We start from the raw sequence: 24620 nt of genomic DNA, 5'->3' as shown, positions 1-24620 counted from the left end.
GGTTTCGTTTTCGACATTGAATTAATCGATATCTAAATATAGACTATTATTAAATGACTTGTCAACTTTGTTGTCACTTTCAATAAAAAAACAGCTAATCCACTAAAAATTCTTAAATATAGGAAGAAAAAGTTAAAAAACTAAAGCTAACAAGGTATATAAAAAAGTATAAAAAGCTTTCCGACAAATAAATTTGATATTATAGGATACTTGTGATTTATATAATAAACTACATAATATAGTAAAATAAACTGTTTAATTGAAAGCATTTGACATTTCCCCATATAAAATAACAGTTTTCCATTTTATATTAGTGTATACAAACGTTAATAAAAATGTTAATGTGTAAATCGTAAATACAAACGTCATTCTTGCTTAATTTGAAAAAATCGATTGCTACGTTAAATCCATATTTAATAATTTAAAAATAGCGACTTTTAATATTCATGACAAGAAGCAGCCCCAGACAACCAAAGAAAATCGAATTCAATCAATGAGTGAAAATTATTTTTAGCGTCCTTGAGGCATGTCGAATTTTACATCGCGGAATGACATAACGGTCAACAAAGTACCTAGAAATATAATTCCAGATGTTGAACACGGACAGGGTGCCAGCAGGGCCAGCTAGAACACGTTAACGAATAGCTGGCAACGCCGAGACGTTTATCTAGGATGTTATTGAAGGGTATTTCCATTTTTTCTATTTTGTATTTTCCACATTTTTTATATTGCCAATAAATAACGGTCACATAATGTAAACACCACTGTATCATTTCGTTTTACCTCCAATCACCGAGCCACATCATTTACCCTAAAGTGGTGACCCCGACGTGATCTTTCGCAAAATTGGGTTTGGACTCGTGAATGGAGGGTACGTGCAACATGGTGTATTTTACGTGACCGTTATATTTTTTGTTTCGACATTTTCAATATTTTTAAAACTATTCTTCTTCGATTTTACTTTTATTCGTTCAGAATTACATTCATTCAAACATTTGTTCCTCATTAAATTTTATTTTAGAGCTGGAACAATGGACCTTAAATTTCATTTCATTATTTTCATTTAATTTTTTTTTAATTTTTTGTCCAAATTTTATTTCTTTCACAATCTTTTGAAGGCTTAGAGATATTAACATCACTATTTAATCATTAGCGTCTCGACTAAACATTTCTTTCGGTACTATGTTTAAATCATAATGTCTTCCTTCGCTCGCCGTCTCTGTGATATTGGCAGATATTTTGATTTAAAAGGCTTCGGGCAGCTTCGGTCGGATACCGTCGTTATTTGTTTTTTCTCAATTACCGTAACGTATGTGACTACGGATTAGTCACAGAGCTGCTGCAGAAGCTAGGTACCGATTACAGTCACCGTAGACTCGTGATGTCTTCGCCGAGGTACCAGAATCGCCAACGTCTCGTCATCAAAGAAAATAAGCTACCACGTCGTCGAACAAGCGCACCTCACTCAGCGTCGATTACGGGAGCCCTGTCCGAAAAATAGCCTGTTTTCAACGTCGTCGATAGACCACATTCAAGTGCCAAAGCGACGATGAAGCAACGTTATCTGTAGGACCGAAAGATATCAAGAGCCGTACCAGATCGCAACCGTATCAACCACAACCGTTTTGATTTAGCATATCCAAATGTTTAAAACTCTTTTCATGCATCATATTTTTTGTTGTTGTTTAAAATATTTGTATGTAAAATTCTGGCAGGGGAGTATTGTAGCGACCTTGAGGCATGTCGAACTTTACATCGTGGAATAACGGTCAACAAAGTACCCAGAAATATAATCCCAGATGTTGAACACGGGCGGGGTGCCAGCAGCGTCAGCCAGAACACGATAACGAATAGCTGCCAACCCCGAGACGTTTATCTGGGATGTTATTGAAGGGTATTTCGAATGATTCAGTAACCGACCTTCGTTTGGTTTAGACGTGCCACCATCGACTGCCCAAGCCTCGTCTCCAGATAACACCGCTGCCATTTAATCTATTTTTTATTTTCCAAATTTTTTATATTGCCAATAAATAACGGTCACATAATGTAAACACAACTGTTTCATTTCGTTTTACCTCCATTCACCGAGCCATATCAATTTACCCTACAATTTATCGAACAACACAGCTCAAACTTTCGAAACAACTCAGACAGCGAGCAGTTGATGAATCAATTGCTTACAGACGTTTATAAGCGACGGAAAAGGTCCAACAGTAAGTAAGATAAAAATGGAATTTCGAACAATTTCAACTTCGAAGTTTCATGGCTTGCCATGAAAAAAGAAAAGTTTTAAGAGTTGAAAAAATTATCAAAATACACGTAAGCATCTAATATATTAAATATAGGTATGGAACACAACATTTTTCCCTTTCCTATTATGAACCTATAAATTCCTTTTAAAAGATTCTTTTTAATTTGAAGCTTTACAGTAAAAAATTGATATAATTCTAAATTAAAATAAATAAACGTAAATCAAATGGGATGTTGATGCATGACTGGGTAATCAATCCCATGATTATTTCCCTTTGAGTTATCGTAATAGATCCAATCTTTAGCACAGAGGCAAAAAAACCTTTCTAAATTTAACCGCTGAAGCAGTATTTCACATCTAACCAAACGCCTTTCAAAGTTTCTTGACTTCAATTCATACGGAATAAAACATCCAAGCTTTTGGATAATTCCCATGGTCTTCAAGTTATTGGAAATGGTTTCTTGCGTTAGTCCCAACAATTCTTCTGCATTTTACACTGATCACCATTGAGTAATGCCTTTAAATCCTCGCTCTCAAAATGTTTTGGTTGTCCAGAACGCTCTTTATGTTCAGTATCAAAATCGCCATTTTAAATCGTCGAAACCTTGCCGTTAGCTTCAAACAGCATTCGATGAACTTCAGCCGCCTTTTTCTTCACTCTAAATTTAAAGTAAATGCGATTTACTCTGTGTGAATTCGAACATTTTCAACGCGCTGAAGAATGTTTTGTTCACACTTCGACAAAAATAAAACAAACTGAAAAGCTAAGCTTCAATATGGAGTTAGTTACAAATATACCCGATGCGATTTAATACACAGTAAAATTACCAATCGTAAATGCTTTTAAATTAATTTATAAGTCCATAGAGTTCATTCAAGCACGCAGTATAATAAACTCTAAAAGGTTTTAGTTTTTAGCATTGCCCTATTTACATTTTATAATTTAATATACACATAAATACGCATGAATACATAAATAAACGCATTCATAAAAAATAATTATTTTTATCAATAAATCGGCTATCAGCGTCAATAATAAACATAGCTATATATATATATATATATATATATATATATATATATATATATATATATATATATATATATATAGCTATAATTTGACCCTTACTTTAACTTCACATTAACCATATTCAACAAAACGCTTGTAAGATAACACCATAGCGAATAAAGTGTAATTGATAATCAATGAATAGAATGAAATTATGAACAGGAATGATAGATAGGTTAAAAACATCCAAGTTGTAGAAAATAAAAGTACTGATAAAATATTCTCGCATTACCTGATTCAATTATAAACGCTTGTAATGTCGATTAGAAAATTATCACCCGGACATTGCAGCTATGTTGACAAATAGCATTCTGTAGAAAATACGCTTAGAGGTAATTGGTTTTATTCAATTATTAGCTGCTACGGGGGCCAGTTTCAAGAAATTTATAGGACAATGAAAGGTGGGTACAATAATTACTCAAGATTTAAAGAAAAAAATACAACTGTAGCAGAAAGTAATTTTATGCTTGGTACACTAATCTATCGCTCAGCAATCGCTCTTTAAATACAGTTATTAATATTTTTATATGAAGTATCATTACTTTACACACAAGCTATTATTCATGCAGTCATTGTTTTGATCTATATATTGATTGACTTTATTGAAAAAGACCAAATCAAACCAGTAAACATATATTTTATATGTATCTCCATATAATGTGATTGTGAAAAAGCAGTTAAAAACTTTTCATTTAAAATAGTTAAGTCGGCACTACGTTTCAAAATGCATGTTACAGTCATAACCTTGAAAAAAAGTTGCGTACAGTTGTCGGGGTATTATAGTCAATACCAATTACAAAGATAACCACAAACAATGGATAATTTTTCACTATTTATACCATTTTAATGTGACAAAGCACAAAATACAGTTAGCGTTGAATGTCGTCCGAATTTATTAGTTTCAATACGACAAATATAATTTGACGTGTTCGTTAATTACATGGATTTTCATTGATATTAATAATATAATTTACGGGTAATATTATATATAGTCAATACAAAATAACAGTGAAACCACGTCATCTAATCTAAAGTCAGACAGTCCCTCTGATTTTGTTATAATCAAAAAGAGATACAATGCAGCGTGCAAATTTCGCCGAGCCTTCGAATCCCTCAAAACATCAGTAACAATAACTACAGGTTATACATTTCTGGTCTTGAAATTTTCTGTTGAAATTATAGTTGCAGCTGCACTGAATATTGGGCACTGTGATTAAAACCTCTCAAAAAAATTAAAAACAAATATTATCTCGTAGTCATTGAAAAGAAACCGAAGCGGGTGACGAATCAAGATCAGCTTTATGAAATGTGTAAAAACAGTGAGTAGTTTTTCCATATAAACATAATTTAATAAAATTATTTCAAATGAAACTGTTAGTCCGGAATTAACTAGTCCAAAGATAACCCATGAAGAGGCCCAATGGAACTTCCAGACAAAGCATATAGCAAAATCAAGGAAGGCTTGTTATTTCAAATTGCAGATATATTATTCTTCATGCTGAAAACTGGAAATTGAGCTGTTAAAAAGCTCAATTCACCGTCACCGTCAACCACCATCACTTATTATTATGGACAATGCATTATGTCATAGGGCTAAGGTCCCAACAAGTGGGCCAACAAATGCTACAATTACAGAATGTCTTGCCAAACATCAATTAAGGTTTGAAGATTCGAATTAACCCTGTTAAAGAGTGAACTTTTTCAAATTGTTACTCGGTAAATGTAAATCAAATCTGTAACTGATGTTTATTTTATTTACGGTTTCAGAAATATATAGGATATTTAGGATATACAAATAAGAACTGTTCGGATATGTGGAAAGGAGAATTGTCTACAATAACACCTTTGGTTTAGGTGAACAAGTGTTAGATACATTGGAGGTTAACAGTTGATTGATAGTGATTGATACTAATAGTGACTTAGAAAGTGGCTATGACTGAATGAAATTTTCGGGAGGTGGAATTATGATCCAATGCTGACAATTACCAAGATAGTGTGTTGAAGGTGGAAACAACTGAAGGTGTGAAATATTTGCGTATAATTGTTCCAAATATGAATAAGCAGAAGAAGTTAGAATATATGAGGCGAGAATGAATATTGTTTTGCAGGTATGGTAAATAAGTTAAGGACAAGACTGTGATGAGATAGATTTAATTTTATTAAAAAAAATTACACAGGTAGTAACATACGAAACTAACGAGAAAGACAGTGACATTACTCGAAAAGGAAACACAGCCACGAAGGAAACAAGAACTAAACGTACAAAGGTAAAGATACAGTATAATGAAAATAAAATGCTTGGATATGTTTTATTATGTAGATTAGAAGTCCTTTGACCTTTTGAATTAGATGTACTATAATGTTAAAATAAATTATATATATAAACATTATTTTTGTTTTATTATCATTATCATTTTGTTGTATGTCAGAAACAAAATAAACCAAAACTCAAAGTAGATACGGTAAAAAAGAGACCCAGCAAAACATATAGAAAAACAAAACAGTAACAATAAATCATCAAATTCTTCTACATATCTCACACACCACAGGTCCAATGTCAACTGGAGTTCAACCCAAACTCAGATTAGATTAAGATTCGTACAGATTCTTTCATGTCAGTGGTAACCAAGATCTATTAAACCAAATTATTTTCTGAAATGTCGAAACGTGTTAAATGCGTAGGACAGCTTCTGTTGTTGCTTCATCGATTTCTCTTTCCTGATAATACAAATTAAATTACAAAGATTAAGAACTGATTTTACTAATAATTGTGGAAAAAAACCCCGGACCCGTTTTTTATAATCGAGCTTATTTAAATCCAGAAATCAGTCTAGTTGTTCGACGAGCGATTTTGATAATAAATTAAAAGGAAATCCCCTTTTAAATTGGCATATCTCCATGATTTAAGACTGTAAACTACTTAATTCGATCTACCTCATTTAATCCCAAAAAGGTAACTGACATAAAAGTGGACGCTGTACAAGAGAAAACGAAATAAAAATAAATGAGCGATATCAATAAAATCACATTTAGAGAATAAAACCGAACGACAAATAAATGACTTATATGGTTTGATATGTAAAAAAATAGTTTATGTAATAAAATATTAATAGTTTCTTGTTTGTAAATTATTTTATCCCAAAGTATTAATTTGGTTTTAGTTAACACTTGCATTAAAATTACGTTATGTATTCCCATTAAAAATATTTATAAATCATAATATACAGCTATTTCTTACGTTTTAATTCAAAAATCCTTAATTAGGTCAAATTGCGATACATTTGTAATCTGGCTTTAACCCTTTAAAAGTACCTTGGTAATGATGATGTAACAACTACCCTCATGTATATGAGTGCTGTTGATAACCTTCCTCTGTGCATTCCTGAAAAAAATGTTTCAGAATGTTTTCTAAAGAATTACAGCGTCTTTATAAACCTGCTTTATTTAATAAATTTGAATTATTTGATCACTACATTGCGATTAAAAAAAATCATTAACTATAAAAATTATTATTCTTTTAATTTAGAATCGATTAAAATCGATAAAATCGATTCCTGCGGTCGATTAATCGATTCTTAGAATCAAAAATTATAAAAATAAAATCAGAATCGAGAATCGATTCTTTATGACATTTTTCCATACCTACTAACAAAAGCGCAATCTTGAATAAAAGAAGCTGAAAAACTATATCAGCACTATCTGAAACAATTATGTCCCTGTTCTTGTCAGACTAAATACCGCATGAAAAAAATGCACTGCATTTATAGCTTATATCACATTAAGCAACTACCTTAGTTTCTCAGCATTTAAAGTTTGATAAAGCATTCAAAAATAAGATTGCTTCCTCTTACTACATAAATACATAACATCGAAGTAGACATTGGAGGCTGATTTTAAAAAATATTAATAAGGAACTCGCTAAAAATAAAAAATAATCAAACTCAGATTTTTAACACAGAAAAAAACATTAAAAAAAATAGTCGTTTATTACAACTAAATAAAAATAAACAAAACCTTAATTCATCTATCTACTACACGTATTTTATATTCTACTATATACATATAATTTAGCTTAATACCTACCTAAACCTATTTATCTATTTACAAGAGTATTTTAACTACTACTAACTGATTACCTTGAAATCGACATTTAAAAAAAAACTATATACAGTCGAACATAAAGCCTCATCCTTTTTCGAAGTCGGTTAAAAACACACAGTATACTGCAGAGAAAAAATTAGAATGTATGAAGTTAATTAAAAAAAATCGAATCCAATTAAAGCATACATCCAGTTAGAAAAAATTATAATATAATTAAAACTGTGGCGGCCTTCCGATCATTAGATTCATCCCCATTTCACTTGTTTTCACAGCCAACTGCCTGCGAACAATTAGCCGCTTAATTTCGCTGATCCACCATTATTTTAATGCACTTACCCACGGCTGCCGGCTCATATATCTCGAATTTAAGGTTACTTGTAGTTATGGTTGCCAGATTGTTATCGAAAATACAGTAGCGGCAGCGGGTTTTTTCGAAATTTAAAAATTATCAATAATGGAAATGATGAATTTGAACTGAGACTTAAAAATATTAAATCTTATTATAATATAATATAAACGATGATAAATCTACCAACAATGGATTCGTAAACAAACGACTAAACTGTTGGTTCAGACCAAAACTATATATAACCAATGAAATAATCAATCACACTAAATTGAGAATTGATATACATACAAAATGAAAAGAAGTAGTTAAATGGGAAAACAACAATGATTCAATGAAAAACATTATATCGTATATATATTTTAAATTTTGAGCCGAATAACCGTCATTTGAAGTAAAATATTAAACATTCTTCAATCGCAGAAATAAGGGGAAAATAGTGGCTACTGATGGACAATAATTGCCATACAACATTCTTCTCTGATAGTGCTGGTTCGCATATTGTGAAATATACTAAAGAAACATTGAAAACACCTCTTCGAAGTATTTTACTTCATCAATACTTTTATCGTTTGACTTGCCCAAGAGTATAAAATCCAACTAGAACACTTCAATATTATTCAAAAAGTTATATCCCTAAAATCATTTAAGTACCTTTATTGACATGTATTGAGTGAGGCGGTTATTGGTATGTTTTCGTGGAAATATTGTTAAAATCGAAATAGTACTGATATTGGTGATGATACTTTATATTTTCCTTCTCATTTTATTCTAGTTAAAAAGAGACACAATTCTGTCTTATTAGTTTGTTATTATTATTATTATTGGTTTGTTCTGGACTAAAACCAGGCGATGGAATGCATGATGCATACCTGGTCGCGGAGACTTGCCCTAGAGTTACAAGTCGGATCGGGTTATGTGGAACTGCCTGTAAAATGCCACTTATTGGGCGTTTAGAAAACCCATTAGATTTTTGGTAATCTCATAATATGATACTACTTGAATTATATCAGTTACAATTAAAATATTCTGCTATACCTGTAACATATATCCCCTCGGAACGAGTTTTTCAAAATCTGGCCAAAATATTAGCAATCGAAGAAATCGCATCACGAGAGAAAATCCGAACACGATTATATTTTTGAGTAGTGATAAAAAAATATTTCTGCTCAATAATAAATGTAACATTTATTTTATTTAAAAAGGCTCTGGTAGTTATTGTGTGATCATTTTTAGTTACGTCATGGATTTGTTCTTTTTTCTAAGATTAGGTATATGTTTAATTTTTATTTCATTTTATTTTATTTATGGTTATTGTACGTCTTTAGTTTTTAGGTTTTGTTTAAGGTCTATTGTATTATAAATATTTATGATAGTATGTTATTTAAAAATAGCAATTAACATGTTATAATTCCTTATAATTCCGTTCCCCCTATATTTCCAATGAATAAATTTATTTTAAGATTTTTTATGAAATAACAAATATTGAATTTATAGTTCAACAAACCAAATACATCTCGATACAATATAACTACAAATATATACTTACCTCAAATATAAAGACTATTTATGGAACTTAATTTTAACGATACACTTTATTTCTTATTACAGTTCATTTATTTAACGACAATACCTATTAGGTGATCTAATAACATATAATCTGGAGATCATATTCTAGATAGACAATATGGCTTTATGACCACAAATGTACCGTTGTCGGCTTAACATTAATGAGCAACTATTATAGGTCGATCTTTACCTTTTCCTTTAATAATTTGATTGTTCTTTCTCATTTTTCTTATTTAAACGAACACATGCATATGCTTGTGCGATATTCATCAAGACTGAAACTAATAGCAAATGCTAGATAGGCGATATACGAATAAATACGGAGTAAAGTTGCTTTTCTAATAAGATTAGCGAATATCTACCATGTTAATTTCGGATTTTATATGAAAGAAGACTGTGCTTTAAGGTGAATATAGCTTGTTATAAATAGTAAGCTTGTACGTCTCCTTGTAAGTGAAGATAATGAGTTATTCTGTTCTGGATTGATATATCTGAATGTTTTCTTTCGATGCCTTTTTAACGTTGTTTATTTAAGCTACACTCGATGAAGATGAAGATTGGCTACAGAACCGTCCTGATTAAACGATTACATCCGCTTTTATTCGTGATGTTATTTCTTCAACTTCCTGGTAGTGTTTTAGTAGATTGTAGTAGACCAAAAAGTCCCTTTATGTCTAATCCGTTGAATACCATCGAGGGAAAGGAAAACGCTCAAATGTATATTTCTTAACTTGATGAGAAGAAGTCTGTGCCCAGCCTAAACAATACAAAAACAATAATATAATTTTGTGACATATACACAAAATTAAATTACGAACAAAACAAATATAATTTGTTGCTTGGTACTGACTTCAAAGTGATCAATTGGTATTAGTTGAAATAATATTGTAAAAAGATAAATAGGTTTAGGTAGGTATTTAGCTAAATTATATGTATATAGCAGAATATAAAATACGTGTAGTAGATAGGCTAAATAAGTTTTTAGTTTATTTTTAATTAGATATTACGACGATTATTATGTACATATTTTATTTTAAAACGTTTGTTTTTGCGCAAAAATATCTAAGTTTGATTATTTTTTACCTTTTAGTAAGTTCCTTATTTATTTTTTAAGTCGGTTTAATTTTTTTATTAAATTTTAAATTAAACTAGCGACCCGCCCCGGCTTCGCACGAGTGCAATGTTGATACTAAATTAAATACACTACAGAAAAAATATGAACGTTGTATACAAAAACATAGCGGCCCGCTCCGACTTTGCACGGGCATAAAATATATATGCCTATGTCACTCAATGAAAACATGATTAAAATCGATCCAGTATTTTTGGTTCATTCATTACTGCCCTTGGCCTGCACGCATTAAATTTGGAGTAAAACAATTCCTCTTCCCCTATACTTACTATGAAGATTTCCTGCTATCTTTGGAATATCTAAATTCATACAATTTTTATTACATTACACATTTTTAAACGCAAATTTTAAATTTGTAATATCTCCGAAAATATTTGTTTAATTTACATGCTGTAAGGAACCATATTGATCTATATTAATTGCACACTGTATTTAAGGTACTTAATTCGATAAGGATTAATGCCGTATTGCTTAAAATAGCTTCGTAAATAAGCCATTTTCTCACGTAAAAAGTAAACAATAAAAATGGTTAATGGGGGTTATCCCTAAAAGATAAACATATACCATCGCGGACTTTTTTGTAGACCTTTTTATGGTGTACAATACTGTAGTACATTAATTTGATCTAACTCGTAGGGTTAGGCAGCGTTTTTGCTAATTGCTAAATAAGCCTAAAAAAATAGGTTAATTTACGACATCACGTTAGAAACCTCTAAAATTAGCAATGTTGCCTTAGTATATTATGCATGTATTATACATATAAACCTTCCTCTTGAATCACTCTATCTATTGAAAAAACCGCATCAAAATACGTTGGGTAGTTTTAAAGATTTAAGCGCACATAGGGATATAGGGACAGAAAAGGCGACTTTGTTTTATACTATGTAATGATATTAAGGGCAATGATAAATATTCGCATTGCTGCGAAATAGTGAATTCAGTAATTTGAAGCTCTAAGTGTAAAAATAATATTTATTAACAACTACATCTGAAGGTCGTCTAAACTTGTTTAGTGATCTGAAAAGCACTTACCTTTATATGTATAATAACTTTATATGTGTGTATGTCACTGAACAGGTTTAGATTCATAATTGGGACCGATAGGTGACACTATAATAGGACTCCAGGATTTGATTGGTTGATATGATTGATATTTCAACATTTGTTCGAATATATAACATATATGATAACAAAAAAAATTTACATATTTCTTATTCAGGTATAGTTTGCAATTGTAATAATCTTATAGTATTAGTTTTATCTTCCATATAAATTATTCCATCCAAACGAAAGCCATTATTCGGGTAATACATCTGTTAGGTCCGCTAGTAGTATAATAAAATCACACCAAGAAAATGTGTGGAATGTGTCACAGGATCTCACGAATGTCACCTAGTGAACAGCAATTAAACATAAATTAGAAAGCATAGAACAGCATAAATAAACTGAAATTCAATACACAGTGCAAATTATTTAAATTTTCAGAATTACAAATTAGACTTAGCTTGTGGAACGTATGCTTTATCAAATTATTACAACAAATAGGTCGCGAATCAATTATAATATATACATTTATGCAACCGATAATAAAAAGTTAAAAATAACTATTCAGAATGAACATGCATAAACTTTTAAATGAAACTAACTTAATGATATTTAAACACTCAAATTGAAAGGGAGAATTGAATGTTTAGCGCTCTACCAACAGCTACTTACGAGATTCTTCGTTGTTATGATATAAACCCGGAAGATTTCGGTTATTCTATTAGAGATTCGATTATTTCATTCTTGTTTATTAAATAAAACTGTATATCATGACTAAGTGAAATGTACGTCATCAATTACATAAACTTTAACGTTCTCATATAATAAGAAAAAAGTTCTCTTTCACCAAATTTCATATCAATAGTTTAACTAATAATTTTCCTGACAAAATCGTATGCGCTGAATTATTGAAATGAAATTAACCAAATTAATTCCTCATTACCGGATATCATTTCAGCTTAAGTGTGTTCAGGTTCAGATAATTCGTATATTCGACTATCTAGCATTTGTTTTGTTTCAGTTTTTTAAATTTAAGTCTTAATGAATATAGTAAGCATATGGATGTCTTTGTTTAAATTAAGAAAATGAGAAAGAACAATAAAATTCTTGAAGGAAAAGGTAAATATCGACCTATAACTGGGGCAACTACCATTAATGTTAAGCCGACAACGGTACATTTGTGGTCATAAAGCCATATTGTCTATCTAGAATGTGATCTCCAGATTATATGTTATTAGATCACCTAATAGATATTGTCGTTAAGTAAATGAAATATAATAAGAAATAAACTGAATCGTTAAAATTAAGTTCCATAAATAGTTTTTAATATTTGATATAAGTATATATTTGTAATTATATTGTTTCAACATCTATTTGGTTTGTTGAACTATACATTCAATATTTGCTTATTACGGTTTGTATCAAATTGTTATATAGTAGGATGTCTATATAAGTATTGTTTATATCGTGTATCTAAATTTAGTGTTTATTGAAGTTTTAATAAAATAAGGCAGTGTATATGGCAAGGTATCTTAAAATAAAGTAATAATTTCTATTCGATTATTTATTCATTGGAATTAGCTTAAACAAGAAAAATAAGAAGGAATAATTATTGAAAAAATGTGATATATATTCGAAAAAAAAATATATATAAGGTAATACTCGTACAATGACGCTAAACCCTAGGTTTTTTGAGAGATAACGGTAAAAAGCCGATAACGCGGTAAAAAGTCACAACTGTGAATCTACATGGCCATTTTGCAGTAAACGAAAAACATCTTAAATAACATTTCAAGTAGATCGACTCAAGAATATAAAAGCTTGTTTAATGTCGCAATACAATTGTCACTAAGAGTATGAATTATTTATCAACAAAAATATCTGAGTTCCTCCTAGATTCTTTCATTCTAGATGCGTTCGTTAGATGCATCTAGCTTTCGTTGTGATTTGATATGATGTATTCGTTGTGATGATAAAGAGGACCTTTAGGACGAAATCTATTTATTAAATTCGAAATATAAACTGAAATATTATTTTGTAAACATGACAACACTCGATCGCATATAGAAATACCCCACTCCTTATATTTACTAGACTCTTCCACTCGTTATCAGTAATTCCAACCATAGCCTGTTGATCCATTTTTAAAAAATATCGATAAGATAAAATTATCCGACAATTGGTACCAAAGTATACCGCCTCCTAGTTGCTATCAGTGGATAATATTTTTCAACAATAACAATAGAGCTCAAAACATATTTTAATAAAAACCAAAAGATCGGACTCATAAAAATCATAGCAAAAATAACGTAAATTATAATAATAATCCCTAACTAATCTGAACAGATTATGATTATGAATCCACATTAAGCTATAACAGGTGAAATTTTAAATATCAGATATCTCTCAGAAATCCAAGTAGTCAAATGCCATTATTCCATTGTGAGTTATTGTGCTAAGAGTGGCACAACTTTTGTTATTTTAAAAACAATGGATCAAAAACAAATTCGTGTTCTAATCTTACACAGTATCTTGATGGGAAAAATACCGTTCAATCGAAGTAATCCTTTGAAAAGTGCTATAAGGACTCCGCTCCATCGGAAACAACAATAAAACGTTGGTTTACCGAATTCAATCGTGGTCGTAGAGATATCGATGCTGTAGCACGCAGGGTACGACCAAATGAGGAGCTAACACCAGAAAACATCAAAAAAATCCATAAAAATCGATTTGAATGGTCGAAAAACGAATTTGCGTGAGTTAGTTAACATCGTAAAGATATCAAAAGAACGTGTTGGTTTTATATCGCATGAGCATTTGACTGTGAGAAAGCTCTGTTCAAAGTGGGTGCCGCATTTGCCCACTGTTGACTGAGAACGTGTTGATGATTCTGAGCAATGTTTGGCCATGTTTAAACGTCTCAAACCGGAATATTTGCGTCGATATGTGACAATGGATGAAACATGGATCCATTACTTTATTCTGGAATCAAAACGATCGGCATCTAAGTGGATAGCAACTAGGGACAAGCCTATTTTGAGGTAAAAGAAAAATCGTTCTACAAAAGTGCTATTGAAATGTTGGAGCGGCACTGGAATGATTGTGTGGCTATTGATGGAGATTACGTTAATGAATAAAGCCAATTTTGAACAGAAGCCTAACATAAGTAATGAGAAAAAGAGTTTAATGCCAATATAATAAAACCACTCTAACCTACAAACCACTAAGCCTGTACAATTAAAGGCAATTTAAGTCATTGTTTCATTATTTTATTTATACGAACATTTGGTGTCAAAATAAACCTAAACATAAATTTGATGCAACAATATTGCAACATGATAAGTTTTGATGGTTCATGACAGAGATGGTATGCACTGTTCATTTGAAGTGTATCACTAGTAAAACAACTTGTATGATTTAAAAAAAAATAGATGAAGAACTATGAAATACAGAAAATGAGCAGTATTATTTTATGGAGTAAATAATATTGAAGCCTAACAATTGATCGATAAGCATTATGGAGATTTCACTAGAGCAATTTAACAGTTTGTTAATTGATTAACTGATCAACAAACCCTCATTATGATTATCTAAAATGATATTCAAGCAAACATAAAAAGGCAATACCTGGAGTCCGATGAAATGAAGTACGTAAAATAGTTGATGATGAATTTAAAATTATTTTACAACAAAGGTGATGTTTGAAGTATTGCAATGTTTCACAGATGTGTGAAAAAGGTGATTAATTACGTTTCAAAATTCTTCTTCGCCCAGATCTGATCCTCAGCGACAACTGGCCTTTTGGACTTTTGCAGGCGCCAAGAAGATACTCAGGGAAATAAATTTGGCTAAAATAAAGAAGTAAATACCGAAATTACAGGGCAGATATTTGCACAAATAAAACATCTAACAATTAGGGGAGTGTTAAAATGAATCTATCCCTCTTGAAGCCTTATGGTGAACAACGGCGAATATACAAAAAAGCTTCCGTAATGAAACCAGTGATGACAAATAAAAGGAATTGCAAAAAGCCCTTTCGACAAATTTCTATTTAATGCATAAAGTGACCGACGCCGTCACTGGGCGGACAATTCGGGGACGTGGACGAGCGACCGTGCGAGGATGGCAGCGACGCGGCGAAGGCGAGACCGGAAGCCGCCAACAATGAACCTGCACCGCCGGCTCCCACGCTTCCGCTTGTTAGAGCCCAGGAGAGGATTATTTTATATGTGTAGTTTTTTTTCTTTCGTTTCAACCAAGAAAAGGCTCAGTCAGTGTCGGTAATTGTAATCTGGTAGATAGTGGTTTACAAGTGATACTTATTGATTTCTTCCCACGTTCCGATCAATTCTTGTTCGGTAAAAATTAATTTTCAACGCTAATGAATCTTACACCAACATATATCAGTCGTCGGTTCAATCAATCATCGCTATTAAGTATCTGTTTGTTCACCCATTTTAATAAGATAAATATCCTGGTTACATGTTTTCCTTATTATTTATTAAGAATTTAGGAAACCATTATTTAGTTGTTATTTACTAATAATATTATTTGAAAATAGGCGAAAAAAATACAGAACGAATTAACATAATTTAAGTCACTTGAACACTATTGTATTATGTAGTGGCTAACAATACTAAGTGATACGTTAATATTAAACTTACACACATAATATATTAGGAAGTAAACTGTACTGTAATAAGACAAAAATAACACGACATAAGATAAGATCAAACAAAATACATCAATAAAAAAAACAAAATCATCATAAAAATGTGTAGGTAAATATTGAAATCGTCAATATATAACTGTAAAATTTTTGGTAGTAAATACCTTTTAAAACTTAAATATTACAATATAGAAATCAAAGTGAGTATAATGTAACGAGACATGCAAGCATATAAGGGCATTATAAGGGATATATGTGATCATTTGACCTTAGAAAAACTATTGACAACAATGACATGAAATGAAATTCTAAGAGAAAGAGTAAAGAGGTTTAAGAAGAAAACTGATGGAAAATCTATTAAAGCCTGTGATCTTTTTAGTTTAGCCAGTTACATAGTTCTTAATATATATAGTATCTGATAGTGACTACTACTAGTACACCAGTAAAGTCCTCATATTTTATTTATGACAGTCAGGTCGTTGAACATATTTTTTCCATTATTTATAAATTTGGTATAGCTACAAATGTTGTTTAGAAATTTGACGAGTTATCTATTGGTTTAAAAAGTATCTTACATGAACATTGGAAACCACAGCAATTCACACTGATGGATGTTACACACTGCTTCTTTAAAAAATAAGAGTTGTAATATAAAATGTCTGTTTTTATTTCAATAAGATGGCACAATACAAACCCTAACGGAGAAAATCAACTGAGCTATTCGATAAATACAGCAATAAAAAATCAACAATGTACTGAAAATTCTAACTTGACTTGAAGTGAGGTTACAGTATTAAGTCAGTCACTTATTAAAATCACTAGATGATGATTACATTTATTTAACAGAAATTGTTCTCCATAAATAATCGTTGTGTTACTTGAAATTCTTCAATTCAATAGCATTATCACACAGATAGGTCATCTGAATCTAATAATCTAATCTAATTTGCTTATTCTTAAATCTAATTAGCCATATTCATATCTCTGTGAGTTTTATCAATTCAAATTTGTCGAAACAGAAACAGAAAGGAGAAAAAAATTTGAAAAGTTCTTCACAGATACCCTCGTGGTTTAATTTAAATTAAATCAAATTGTGAATCCAAATTGTCAGATATTTATTTATTTGGTACACATATGAAAATCTATATCTTAAAAAAATCAATTTTTAAAATATAATTTACATAACTTTAATAATATTATATTTACTTAATTAGTATTAATATTTGATGATTTATTAATACATAATTAAATATAGTATCTCAGATATGACTTTATCAGCACAAATACTAGACAGCTGCGGAGTTAATATTAATAAATACCCACTATAGCTGAACTATTTCTTTATGAAATAAATACTACTATATGTTTATATTATTTTTTAGACGTCGACAGGAACAGATCAATTCTTAACTTGATCCAAATTATTTGGAGCTAACATGTAATCTGTACATTTGTTCACTTTAATAGGTTTATTGAGAAAAATATATAATAATCAAATAGAATTCCATATTATTCTTCAACTTCTTTCCATCTTCTACCACTTAAACTACCAATATTGACCAGTCACTATTTTTAGAACTTTCCTTAGGAATCACTCACTATCACCCTAATATAAATCACTAAATTCAGAACAGAAGAACAGAATTTGCTTTCACTTAAATAAATACAAAACTGTTTGCTGAAAAAGTTTTAAGTAGATAATATTATATAGCATTATTTTTCCGCATGAATCAAAAAATCGAGCACGCCAAGACCTCATAAAAATGTTTTTAACAATATATTTTCTAATGGCGGTACCTCACAATAATCATAAAAATAATTAACACTAAATTACCCAAAACACTCGTTTAACAAGATTATAAAGCCGACACAAATGTTTGTATTTCCATCATATTGTTTTCAATGCAAAACTAGTGTACAGGAAACCATTAACTTTCAATTAAACATTTGCCAATTCATTAGCTAAGAACTAACAAATATCGTATTAACGAGCACTGTCTTTATTATTATATCATAAAACAATGGTCAGGTTTAACCTTGCAAAGCAGCGTAGTAAAATTCACGTTGTAAACCGTTTAATTAACCTTAATTGAATAATCGTCCCGCTCAATATGTTGCACCAATTTACATCACACTTTAAATCTTCCGGTGACCAACGTACCGTTACTTGCTGGTTATAAAATTAATAACAATTTGTATTATTATAAGTAATAACGACCAGCGAATCATTAAATCAAATGAGTAATACAACGGTTAAGTTTGAAGCCATGGTTAAAAATTAACAGATCAGGGACAGGGAAAGTCCATATAGAATGGACAAATAAAAGAGGGATAACACCATTATTATTTATGAAAACAACAATTCAGCCAACTTTGATAAATTAAATAAAAGTCCTATTTAATAAACTACTATTTGTTCTTCATAGCTAACTAGATATTTCAATTCTAACTAATTATATCTCAAGAGGCCATAACAGCTTTTATAGAAATAATATATATCAACTATATATTGTAACAGTTCAAAAAATTTCGAGCAGCAAAATGGAAATGATTTTTATTGAACTATATTTTATTTGTAAAAATTTTAAAAATTAAACAAAATATTTAATTACACTTTTCCAATTCCATTTAAATTTCATAACAATATTAGATACAAAATAGCATTATAGTATATTGAATCTAGTGATAATATCTAATATTATATTTATCAGGCCTATAAATTAAATTTAAGTTATGAAGCTTTAAATGTAGCGATTTTAACACCAAAGATAAAGAGCGTTCTGGGTAGTCAAAAAAAAAAAATTAAGACGAGGATTAGACGGCAGTACTCGATGAAACCATCAATGGAGATCGCTATCGAGTGCAATTGATGCGCTTGAGCTGAGTACTACGAAAAAAACGGCCGGAATTATCTATCTTCTTATTAATAAATAAAATAATTTTCTTTGGCAATTGTTTTGGATGCGGAACTGGGCATGAAAAGAATAATTCGTTGTTGACCCACGTTGATTAGCAATTATTTCGAAAACAACTAAAGCTTTGTTATATCGCGGAAATAAAAAGCAATATTCATTAACAACAAATTAACCTTTTTATATTCAATCAAAATAATTACCTTGAACATATATCACTACGATATACGAGCTTCATCGCAGGTACATAACACGAAAATACGAAATAAACAAAAAGATAAATCAATACCAAGAGATCACTTACTGTAAACCCGCACACCGATTAGAAAATTTATATATTCACTTACCATGAAAACCATGAAATTCTCTCTCGATCTACCGGTTCCCTTTTCGTGTTCTCCTACTTCTTCTTCCTCCTCTTCCAACTTCGACTCGCGAAGTTCTCACGATGGCAAAGTTCTCGAAAGCCGATACACACTTATTCGAAATACCGAACCGATGCGCGAATACGGCGAACTTGAATGAACTGTTTGCTTAACTCTTTAGCGAACTTGACAGAATTAAAAGCTATCGGAAATATTTAACGTCGATTAACACTACTGGCGTTTGAAACTGTACTACTGGCCTAATCTGAAACAAAACGGATAAAGTAGACGGTTAGTATTGGTAGACGTATTTAAAAGCACTGTCAATACTTTGTAAAATAAGAAAATCTAACAACAAGTTCGCTGTGCATGTGAATAGGTCTACAAAGACTCTATCCAACATAAATTCAATAAACATAACAGATTATTTAATTTCCTTGATAGCTTTGATTCTAAACAAAGAAATTAAGCTAAAATCAAATAATCAATAGTAAGCTACTACTAAATATTACTTTTTGGTGTCAATATAAATTACTCCTTAAAAATATTTCAATTTAATATAATTTATTGTTTTCGTGTAAATACTTAAATGTTTTAAAACTGTGCCTGATTATATGGACATATTTATTAACCTTTAGAATAAAATATGTTGCTTATGACAATTGTTTTATTTCAAAGTTTCTGTTTTCGATTTATTTCTCATTCTCATATTATTTTTCTTCTCTAAATTCTCTAAATTCAGACACTCTAAAGATATGAAATGAACGTGTACACCATATCATTTACGAATATTTGGGTATGAGAAAGCTCTGTGCCGCGCGAGCTCACTTTTGACCAAAAACAACGACGACTTGATTCGGAGCAGTGTTTGAAGATAATTTTTGCGTCGGTATGTGACAATGGATGAAACATGGCTCCATCATTTAACTCCGAAGTCCAATCGACAGTCATCCAAGTGGAGTGCACACGATGAACCCGCTCCAAAGCGTGGGAAAACGTAACAGTCGGCTGGCAAGGTTATGGCGTCTGTATTTTGGGATGCGCATGAAATAATTTTCATTGACTACCTTAAAAAAAGAAGGACCATCAACGGCGACTATTACATAGCATTATTGGACCGCTTGAAGGACGAAATAGACGAAAAACGGCCGCATTTGAAGAAAAAGGGCTGCTTCACCAAAATAATGCACCGTGTCCCAAGTCACTGAAAACGATGGCAAAAATCCATGAATAGGGCTTCGGATTGCTTCCTCATACACCGTATTCTACAGATCGGGCCTCCAGCGACTTTTTCTCAGATCAAGTTCTCAGATCTCAAAAGAATGCTCGCTGGGAAGAAATTTTCGTTTATTTTGAAGCAAAGGACAAATCGTACTACAAAAATAGTATAGAAAAGTTGACCCCCAACTATAAGCTATAACTATAGCTACAATCCGTGTATTGTCCTTGAAGGGAATTATGTTGAATAAAAAAAAACTAATTTTGCCAAAAAAATATGTTTTACCATGGTAGGCCGGGGAGTTGACCCGTTAAATATATGAGATTTGTTTTCTGTAGGGATGAAAACACTTTTATTTTATGAAAACAAAGTTGTGAAATATTGAATCCACTGATGTTTTAACAACACTGTCTTTCTGTTCGTCCTTGTCCTCAGGTATAATGTAACACCTCCCTTTGGAAGAAAATAATCAAAAAGTTATTCGTAGTTGTGGCTGATTTTTGGCAGCTTATAAATGTTACAGTAAGTACACTAGTTCACACTTGCTGATATGAATCTTTGAATTGGCATATTCTATGAATTCTTAAATTAGTGGTATTTTTCAAAACAATTTTTTTTTATCTTCTTCCCCATTTTCCAATGTCTGCAGGCTAGGAGTAAATTCAGCGACTTCGAAACAATTGTATTGCAATCACATTTTGTATCAATTCATAACTGTACAATGTCCACTTGGAAACTTTAGAGCATTATAAATTATAAGGTATAATAAATGAATAAATAAACCCGTAGCAATTGTAAAAAACTAACTATTAATTAAAATATTATACATAATAATTTCGCCAGGTTATTTTCCATCTAGACCTTTCTAATTTGAAGCTTAAAAACTAGACCAAATAGTTAAATAAATGAAATGAATTGAAATGAAATTAAACTTTTTTATTTAGCGCAAAAATTTTTATGGATCGTTAATTCAATATCTCCACATTGTCATAATGCAGCAGTATATTACTTAACGCATGCTTCTTAAATCAAAATTATCCAATACATTCCATTAAACATATAATTTTCATTCCACCATTTTCTTCATCTCAAAATCTCCCACTGATGTCAGTGTTTTAAAACAAACGCACCCTGTATATTCAAAATGCTTTATTATATTGTATTTATTAGTTACTAACTGCAAATCGATCTAAACAAAATTGACAGTCCTTAAAGCCATTCATATAGGCCATAACAAACTAGCAAGATTGATATTTGTCAGATATTCATGTCAGATATGATATTCATCATATCAAATTGCACCAGATATGAGCTGCTTAGATGACTCCCGAATTAAAGGACCAGACTATACTACATCCAGAGATGGAGAAAAATATCTAACTCATGTAAGCCATTCTCTTGTAGGCTAACTTGAAGACCTAACTCTTCATCGGGCGACTGCCTCCGGTTCTTCATCATAATTTTTATCACGCGTGATTCGCTAAAGTACAATGTCTTTTTTAACCGACTTCGAAAAAGGAGGATGTTCTATGTTCGGCTGCATATGTATATTTTTTAATGTATGTTCGTCGATTTCTCCGTCCATTGTGGGCCCAATTTCAATTTTTTTTCGAAAGCGTGCACTTCCGAAGTGGTCCCATTGAAACCAAGTCAAGATCTCTGGGGGAAGAGGGGAAAATCGAAAGAAACGCTCAAATTTCAAAGGCATGTACAAAGCTTTTACATATTCTTTATCTAAAATAATCAGATATTTGAGTAAAATGTTATTGCTGAGCTGATGTGACAATCAGTTTGTTTTTTAAGCACTATCTATAGAATATAAGACCCCATGTAATACTTAAAGCGTTTAGCTCCCAAACGGAGGTTGAGGGTTCGATTCTCGGTAGGGAAAACACATTTTCGTTGTTAGAACATTTGTCAAATCACCTAGGCTAGGTAGCGGACCCCGGTTCCTGAAGCGCTCATTGTTTTCAATCGTTGTTTCTTTATGCCTATTTTTCCTCATACAGCCCAAAACAATACAAAAATAATAATATAATTTTGTAACATATACAAAAAATTAAATTACCAACAAAACAAATCTAAATTAATATAGCTGTTTGGATTAGGCACAGATTTCAAAATAATCAGTTGGTAGTAGTTAAATTAATATTGTAAATAAATAAATAGGTTTAGGTAGGTATTAATCTAAATTGTGTGTATATAGTAGAATATAAAATATGTGTAGTAGATAGTTTAAATAAGGTTTTCGTTTATTTTTATTTAGTTATTAGGATTATTTTGTACATTTTTTGTTGTTGAAAATCTAAGTTTGATTATTTTTTTAATTTTTAGTGAGTTCCTTATTTAATTTTTGAAGTCGCTTCAGTTCTTTTGTTAACAAAATTTATTCATATTAAATTAGTGAAATGAAACTTTCCTCAGGTACACAGGATATTGATCCGAAAATCTGAGATACTAGTATTTGAAAAAATATTAATAATTTAAGCTTTATTTGTATAGGTACAGCAGTTTAATAATAAATAGCGGGACTAAATTATTCAAGGACACTACGGAATTTCTTTGTAAAACGCTATGAATTAATTCCAACACCAGTAATAGTTTTTAACTAGTCATTCTCTATGTAACCATATATCTGATATGTAACTGTATCTTTAATACTCCCCTGTTCTCAGACTCTACTAAACACTATCCGTTCAAAACCCATTGTCTAATAAATAATACTAATAATAACGTATATTACCAATATATACGTAACGTGTTGGTTAAGAGTAAGTTGCTGTATCACATGTTATGATCGATATATAGTGATTGGAAACTCCCTCGATTTTAAGAAAGTATTTGACAACTATAATGGTCCGATAAATTGCACACGACTACGCCTACAACAGTTTATGTCCCTGAAGCATAATTAGGTTTATATGGACATACTCATTTAGATAGTCGAACAGATAACAAATTGTACCAAATAAAAAAATGATACCTTGGCGATCGGAGATCAATAGTACCGACTACCCGTTGCAAAAGGTGAAAATAAATTATAACCAGTGTTAATATCAACAAATGGTTCAATTTTGATGGGTTATTAATTTCGATTTTATTGATGTTAGTAATTAAACCCATGCTTGTTTGTGGCGGGTGACCTTGCTTATCTATATTTGGAATTAATGTTGCGACTGGATAGATACATTGATCCGAATAGTTCGAATTTATACGTGCTTGGTGGGTAATTGATACGGGCACAGAAATATGCAGGAAAAAATTGACCCTGAAAATCAGATACCCTGTAATTTCTTTCGGCGATGTCGAAAAAAAACACACTATCGATTAGAATCAATTATCAGACACTTCCTCTCAATCCTTTCTAGCCAAAAAAAGAGAACAAAACGTGTAATACCGGATACATTCCGTGCTCATATAATTACTAGGTGCTTGCAGGTATTTTGATCAGCGATATCAGTTGGTAAAAGTATCGTTGTAAACAACTCTTAACTAGATGGTTTTGATGTTGATCCATCATATCCTGTTAGTTTTGATTTTAACAATTTAGAGCAGTGATTTTGATGTCAATGATAAAGATCGGAAGACCAAAAAATGTTCAAAGAAACCCAATTGCAAAACCGATTGGACGATGATAACCCAGCTCAAACTCTAAGAGAATTTTAAGACAGCTTAGCAATTCATGAACCAATTATTTCCAGATATTATATGCAATGGAAGATATCCAAAAAGAGAGAAAGGGGCTACCACACGTTGATGCACAGTGTACTACGAGTTGCCAAAAATTGATGACTTATTGATTAGCAATAGCGAGTAACAGATGCAAGGCCATCATCTTGCATGACAACACTGGGTCATATTTTACAAAAGTTGTGAAAGTAGGAAGAATGGGAACTTTAGCCGCACCCACCGAACTCACCAAACATAGCGCCTTTGGATTGTC

At 31.1% G+C, this 24620-nt stretch overlaps 1 protein-coding gene across 4 annotated transcripts in view; it reads right to left on the bottom strand.

Annotated features, from left to right (window-relative positions):
* Positions 1 to 24620, bottom strand: part of LOC143194021 (uncharacterized) — a 356961-nt gene that overhangs the window by 310693 nt on the left and 21648 nt on the right. For all 4 annotated transcript variants that reach the window (XM_076400559.1, XM_076400561.1, XM_076400560.1 and 1 more), the window contains exon 2: positions 19441 to 19723. In XM_076400559.1, coding sequence (XP_076256674.1) covers positions 19441 to 19452 — 12 coding nt within the window. In that variant the 5' untranslated portion in view covers positions 19453 to 19723. The remainder of the gene's footprint in view (positions 1 to 19440; positions 19724 to 24620) is intronic.

Source organism: Rhynchophorus ferrugineus, unplaced genomic scaffold, assembly GCF_030347505.1.
Source record: "Rhynchophorus ferrugineus isolate W39M unplaced genomic scaffold, kcgeb_rfMv2 rfM3, whole genome shotgun sequence".
In the NCBI taxonomy this organism is placed as follows: domain Eukaryota; kingdom Metazoa; phylum Arthropoda; class Insecta; order Coleoptera; family Curculionidae; genus Rhynchophorus; species Rhynchophorus ferrugineus.
This window is presented reverse-complemented; position numbering and strand designations above follow the sequence as displayed.